This window comes from Panicum virgatum, chromosome 9N (genome assembly GCF_016808335.1).
Source record: "Panicum virgatum strain AP13 chromosome 9N, P.virgatum_v5, whole genome shotgun sequence".
Lineage (NCBI taxonomy): Eukaryota > Viridiplantae > Streptophyta > Magnoliopsida > Poales > Poaceae > Panicum > Panicum virgatum.
Window position 1 is genome coordinate 29,492,574 of NC_053153.1, and position 7,356 is coordinate 29,499,929.

Genomic DNA, 7,356 nt, shown 5'->3' on the forward strand with positions numbered 1-7,356 from the left:
TTTTCATGTGCTGGTTCATGTAGTTGCCCCAGTTTGTGCAGTTTGCCTTGGAAGAAAGTTTAAAGGGGACTTCTGCCATTTTGCGGGCAGCAGGATTAGGATATCCTATGTCTAGGCCAGTGATCATGGTGACATCTAGCAGAGTAGGGGTCATAGGACTGTAGCCAAAGAGGAAACAGTTCAGAGCATTAGACCAAAAATAGCCAATGGTTTTCAGAAGATTCTCATCTTTGTCAAGGGGTGATAATGATAAGCTAAGTACATCGGCTATATTCAATTCCTGCGATAAGGGCATATAAGTTTTTACTACTCTGCTATACCATGCAGTCCAGCTCTCAGGAGGGTTAGGCCAGGCTCTTAGGCAGTCGGCCCAGAGGTTCAAATTGATGTTTTGGCTTACGAAAGGGATCCTATTTGCTTCACAAGAGATTAAATATGTGGGATTTTCATAAGTTCGTGGGCCAAGACAAAAGGATTTGGGATTGGAAGGATGCGGCAGAAGGATGTCTGACACATGAAGTTTAGAGATTCAGAAATTTACATGTGGTGTCATATTTCAGACTTTAATTTGTTGGAGGCTCAACAAGCTAAAAAATGTCAAAAGGGTAGGCTGAATATTACCTTCAGGCCGCAGGTTGCCGCATCATTGGTCGCAGAATTCGTTGTCTGAGCTGCAGAGTCCGCCATGGTTCAGATCTGCTGACTTAGGGTTTGGTTGATTATGCGGGTTCTGGTTTGAATTCGGGATGTTTGCAAGTCTTTGCTCGAATTTATGGAGCGGGGTTCTCGAATTATGCTCGGACTTGGAGTGTCTATTACGAGTCAGATTCAGAGTGGAAGTGGTGTTCTGTTCTTATGCGGATTGCTTCCAATTTTGAATTCTGTCGGCTCTTGGACATTAGTAAAGCCTGATGCGATGCCATCGGCTTTTTTGGGAATAATCCGAACAAACAAGATGAAGAAAAGGACTTCATTAAAGATTGGATTTTTACAAGCGAGAAGCCGATTTGACAAAGGATAATTCCTTCGGCTTTACAGTCCTACTTCTACTCTACTACCTACACCTACTACTCGTAGGTACCTAGTACCTACGGTGCTTGGGGCTTCGAGCCGGCGCATCTCCGCCGTCGCTGTCGTCGTCGTCGTTGTCGTCGCTGGCGCCGTCGAAGGCGCTGCTGCCGCCGTCGGTCTCGGTGTCGTCGCTCCAGCCGCCGCCACCGCCGCTCTCTTCCTCGCTGTCCTCCTCAGAGGACCCGAGGAACCGGATGGGCTTTCCGCCGTCGCTGGAAGGGGAGCCGATCTCCTCTTCCGAGAAGGAATCGGCTCCATCTGAGGTGGAGTCTTCTTCGTTGTTGCTCTCCAACTCCTCCTGGAACAGGAGTTGGAGGTCTTCGCCTTCGGTCTGGGGCTCGTCGTCTTCGGAGGCGATCCCGAAGTCGAACTCCTCTGCATCCCAATGCAGAGGAGCGAGCGCCTCGTATGCCGCTGCCGGGTTGTACTCCGGCATCGGCTCCCGACTCTCTGGAATGGAGTCAAGGGAGGAGGCAGAAATGTCTAAAGGAGAAGGGGAAGAAGGAGGGGAAGAAGAAGAGTGACCGATGGTGTTGGAGCCGGAAAAGGAGGAGATCGCCATGGCTACTGGCTGCTGGAGGATTGGGGTTTTCTGTGCTACTTGGCTTTGGGAGGAAGATGAGTTTGCTGTGAAGAGAGCCGATTCGGGATGAGATTAAATAGTAAAAAGATGGAAGATGGATCGGTAGTTTCACATTCTACGAGGAGCCAGTTGCAGAAATGTTGCGTTTTCCTTGGTGGTTGCAGTGGTTTTAAATGAGAATTAACGGGAAGATGGAGCGATGGAGTGGTTTTGGAATTATCATTGCCAAAACCAGGGGGCATGTGTTATTGTCATAAATTAACAGGGTTAATTAATTGGCCGTAAGCGAGTTGGGCTTAAAGCAGAAGTATAAGAATGCTTGTAAATCGGCTCCTGCGTGAGCATTTGGGCCCTATGGGCCGTGTATCATTAAATTTAGTTTAGATTGAGTTTAGATTAGAGTCCATTCTGGACGCGATTAGGTTTAGATTGTTTCTCAAGTCTCCGAACTATAAATATGTACCTTATGTTATTCGTAAAGAAGAGAACGTCATCACGTTTTGCAACAACAACTCTCGGCGCACCGCCACCCCTAATTCTAGGGTTTCATCCAAGTAAGCGCCATGCTGCTCTGATCGTTTCTTGCGATCAGGGCAGCGTTGTTCTTGCTTTTACCTTGGTATTGCTTGTACTGAAGCGTTTTTTATGGCGAGTAATGCTAGTTATCTTGATGTTCGTAGCATGATTTTTAGTAGATCTATCATGCTCTTGTTGTTTACCATCTACGAATATCATGTTCTCTCTATGCATTCATGCTTGATCTTAAGCTAATTCTCGTTGCAGAGAGTTAGTTGCGTAGAGTTAACGCCTTGCTTCTTTTCTATCTAGTAGATCCAATATGTTACGGTTAGTCCTTATTTTATAAGGACTAGCTCAATATCTGCTAGGTTAGGCCCTGCAAACGGATTGGATGTTCCGGTGATGCAATAGATGCTTTATTTTAGCCTTAATAGGGATTGTTTCGGGAATCGGCTCTTGCTAGTTCTTAGGCCTCTGTTTCTGATTATGGTTTAGTTATCTGTTATGTTCGCTAGGCCTAGTTACGTGTAGGATGTTCCGATCTAGCGGTGAAGCTTTTACTGTCGCGGATCAGATCAGTTAGATTTAATTGAAGCAAGTTTCTCATAATTATTTGCTTTATTTGTCAATATCCGGATACACACAGATCCAATCTGACATCGGGACTCGATCGGCTCTTTGAAAGCCGATGCAAGAGTCGTCTCGGGGAGCCGACCACGGCTCGGACTTATGTTTCCACGTGTTTGTGTATGCAGGCAAATCGTCGCAAGCACGTTCGCACCTTCCTGATCGGGTATAGGTCAGGTGGCACGCCTTACATTCTCCGGAATCTTCGGCGTGTGCCGGATTGCGGGCCGTTGACGAGGGAGCAGTGCCTGCCAGCGCCCCGGCGATCTCCCGGCTCTTCGTGTTGCCTGTCGCTACTCGCCGGTGGGTTTTGACCGACAACCCCTACCCCAACTCGCTTGGGACAAAAGGCTATATTGTTGTTGTATATTATTAACTATTTAAATATTTATGAATAAATATGTTTTGATGAGATGTCTTTTTCTTAACTACAACGGTTACATATTTTAATCCTTATTGTATAGTAACTTAGCGATACCTTCGAAATATGTTTAAAATGAATAAAACAAACGAATATAACTATGTTCCAAATCAAGTAAATATCCGAATTTGAGACATTCATTTTGCATCGTATCCGACAACATCTGAATCTGTATCCGTATCCGAGTTAAAATATGGTAAAAAATACTATCCGGATCCGATTCCATGCGTATCCGATCCGATTCCATCCTTAGAAAGAACCATGAGAGCAGGGGCAGCGTATGGTGAGGAAAAAATCAAAGCGCCTAGACACGTCACGTAGGAGCTCTAGAGTCACACGCAGTCCAGCGTTTAATCCAAGCGGTGGAGCTCTATCCAATAAAAAAAAGTCATCCCCCTCTCCCTCTGACAGCCCTTAGCACTGGGTGCAAAACAGAGCGGTGGTGCTAGGGTGGTGCTACGGAGCACCCCTTCCTCCGATCCAGCGTGTGGCAGCAGGGAATCTTTCTCTGACAACCCTTAGCAGCCCCTCAAAACCGCATGCTGGAGCTGCTCCGAAGGGACGAGCTGTCAATCTGTGATCTAGCTATAGACGGAGATTTTACCCAAAAGTTTGAATGTGTATTTTAAAAGTTTGAGAATCGGGATACACCTCAAATCAAGCTTGAGGACTGGTGGTGCATTTTACTGAAAAAAGAAATACCATCAGAAGGGGCGAAAGCATAAAGGACTTCGATCTGGAGCCGACCAGTTGACACATGCTAGCTTAATAAAAAAAAAGTGGCTCAATGCTACTATCTTTGGATCTAACTACTACAGATTCAGTTGACAAACAAGTTTCTACAGTTTCCATCACATCAAATCTTCGGACACATGCATTAAGTATTAAATGCAGTTAAAAAAAACTAATTACACAAATTTAGATGAGACGAATCTTTTGAGCCGAATTAGTCCATGATTGGACATTAATTGTCAAATAATAATGAAACGTGCTACAGTACCAAAATCCAAACCTTTTCATGATCTAAACCTAGATCCCAAAATTTTACACCAAAAAATGTCACATCGAATGTTTGGACACATGCATGGAGTATTAAATAAAATCTATTTATAAATTTTTTTGCACGGATGGATTATAAATCGCGAGATGAATTTAATGTTGCTTTGTCTCATTTCAAAATCATGTCTAGATATTATTTGGATTGTAGTTTGTCCATTTTTTGTGATTTGTGCTATCCATCATATTGCTTATATAATTAAATGTTATTAGAATTATTTTTGATGAAATCTAAAATGAAGCTATGTGTACGTATTTAACTATAGCTCATGCTTACTGTATACCAATTTTTTGTTTGCATTCTAGATTCATTAGTGGTGTGTAAAATAATTTAGTTATATACTAACTTGTCCAGCTGTGTACATATTCTATTTGAATATAAGAATAATTTATTTGACAGTTGGATGCATTTGTGCTTCATACAAAATTATTTATCTGCATGTAACTAATTTGTTCGCATTGATAAATTATTTATTCACTTTGTAGATTAATTTTTTTGGGCATATTAACTCATTTGTCCGTGATATTTATTCTCCACTATTTATCGTATATAATCAAATATTCGCCATAAAATTCAATAAAACACAATTTTACAAAACAAACACAACATCCCAATGGCAGCAATTTATTTTACAAGAACCATATATAACAGGGAGGAACTGAAGCTTCCAAGCTGCTATAGCAAAAATGACACTTAATCCAAGTTCCACGAGGTACAATCGGACATAGATATAGTTGTAGAGCTTTGAACCACTATAAATTAAATAGCAGCCCAAAAATAATGCAGAGTCATCTTAGAAGAGAAAGCTTCAACATCCACATCCACCGGCGGAATAGTACCAAATAATAGAATTTGGTTTTAAATTATTCAAATTAGTCTGGGCGTAGCAAAAAAACGCAAATGATTCTCAAAGCACAACTGCATTACAATAGGAAAAGAAAAGGCAGAGTAAACAAAGCATACGAACTACAACAGTTTATTCAGCTAAATTCAGAGAGCTCTGTTAGCATTTTATTTAAATAATAAAGCATAGCTGCATTAAAATTGAAATTATATTTTCCATTCTCGCTCCACAACAATATTAGTCTACGTACGAAATTTTGTTCCACACATTATATATGAACCCCTGAGGAAAAATCAAACTGGAACACAGTGAAGCAAGATAGCTAGGAGCTAGGGGCGTTGGCGAGCAGCGCCTGCGCCTGCGTGTCGAACCTGAACCCTTGGCTCCTGGAGTGATCCGCGGCCCAGATGAAGATACCGTAGAGCTTCCCCTGCGACTGCAGCGTCCGGCAGGCGTTGAGCGACGTGTTGATCGGCACGGAGGTGGTCGTCGGCGCCGTGGTGAAGCTCGCCAGGATGTTCCCTCCGGGGTAGTTGGCGATCTGGTCGTCGAAGTGGCTCACGTACTGCGCCTCGGTCGTGCTGGCGCTGTACGCGTAGAACTGGAAGTTGACGTAGTCGATGACGCTCCCGTAGCCCGCCCACAGCGCCTGGTAGTGGCGCTGCACGTCGGCGTTGTCGAACGGCGCGATGGACGCCAACTTGATCACGCCGCTGCTCTTGAGCGCCGTCACCAGGCGGCCGACGCACTCGGCGAAGGTGGCCGGGTCGACCTGGAACTGCTCGTAGTCGATGTCGATGCCGTCCAGGCCGTACTGCTGGACTATGCCGGTCAGGGAGGCGACGGCGTTCTGGACCCACGAGTCGACGGAGGTGATGTTGAAGAACACCGGCCGGCTGTTCACGGTGGCGCCGCCGAGGCTGACGGCGACCCGCACGTTGGGGTTGCTCTGCTTGATGGCGGCCACCGCGGGGGCGCTCAGCACCGTGCTCTGCCAGAAGATGTTGAACCGGCCGTCGGTCGGGGTGGGCGGCTCCGTGGCGGTGGTGTAGTCGATGACGAAGGCGAGGATGAAGTCGAACCGGACGCCGGGGTTGATGGGCACGTCGGTGAACTTGACGCCGTTGAAGATGGCCCCGATGTAGTCTCTGAAGAGGTTGGAGTTTGCCGCGGTGGTCGCCATTGGGGCATGGAGGGCCAGAAGAGAAGAGAGGAAAGCTACTGCGAGGAGCTTCGAGGAGGCCATTTGTACCATGATGTGTAGTTGAGAAATGGTTCGCACGGGTTTGTTGTGTTGGAGAAGGTACAGCTGCAAAAACATGTACTAGTACTTATAATATGTGTTGCAGCTGGAAAATGTCAGCGGAGATAAGTACATTTATTATTTTTCAAACAGAAAATTAAACGTCGTTGTTGAAAGTTGAATGGATGACTATTCCATATCCCTAGCTAGTCTGAAATGTAGCCACGTAGGATCGGAGATAAGGCTAGGGCTGTGTTTGGTAAACTGTCAAATCAAGTTTACACAAAAAGACGAACGTTCGCATGGAGTACTAAATGAAGTCTATTTGCAAAATCTTTTCAGGGACGGATGTAACTTTTTGAGATGAATCTAATGACGGTAATTAATTGATGATTTGTTACAGTGATGCTACATTAACCATCCTCTAATCACGCGGTCAAAGGCCTCATTAGATTCGTCTCGCGATTTACACGGGGGGTTGTGGAGGTGGTTTTGTAATTAGACTTCATTTGATACTCTAAATTAGTGGTCAAAGGGCCAAAAAGATTTCGCGAAAATTTTTACAGCCTTAACCAAACACGGCCCAGAGCACAGAGATGTCAACTTCTCGATTGGAGGAAGCAGAAAGTGATCTCAATTGTTGACCCATGATAGGCGCATACACATGCAGTAGTCAATGGATGATGATACGGAGGAAGTGGTAATGTTAGCGGAAAAATGGAGAAAGAGAGACATACACCACGGAAGCTTCTATGGAGTGAATGTTAGGCGAGAACAAATCCTGCAGCTGGTAGCGAAGAAGTCTCGGAGCTGATGTTTACTAAAGATCTGGCAACAGCTCAGTAAAATGACTGAATCTTGCTGTGCCACATCCACAAGATGCAGTCAGAGGCTAGGTACAACACAACCCAAGTTTCCGTTCACTTCAGAGGTCAAATACATGCATCACTATCTTGTCTTGTAATTTAGGAAAGGTACCAAGGAAAAAGTT

The 7,356-nt window shown here is 44.8% G+C and overlaps 1 protein-coding gene across 1 annotated transcript; it reads right to left on the bottom strand.

Annotated features, from left to right (window-relative positions):
* Window positions 1-5,233: 5,233 nt before the first annotated feature.
* Window positions 5,234-6,439, bottom strand: LOC120692833 (chitinase 2-like). Its single transcript, XM_039976229.1, has one exon. The coding sequence runs from the start codon at window positions 6,375-6,377 to the stop codon at window positions 5,445-5,447; it is 933 nt and encodes a 310-aa protein (XP_039832163.1). The 5' UTR covers window positions 6,378-6,439; the 3' UTR covers window positions 5,234-5,444.
* Between the last annotated feature and the right edge of the window lie 917 nt (window positions 6,440-7,356).

Bases quoted from the DNA above. Each gene is read 5' to 3' on its own strand.
- LOC120692833 (XM_039976229.1), bottom strand. From the start codon at position 6,377: ATGGTACAAATGGCCTCCTCGAAGCTCCTCGCAGTAGCTTTCCTCTCT.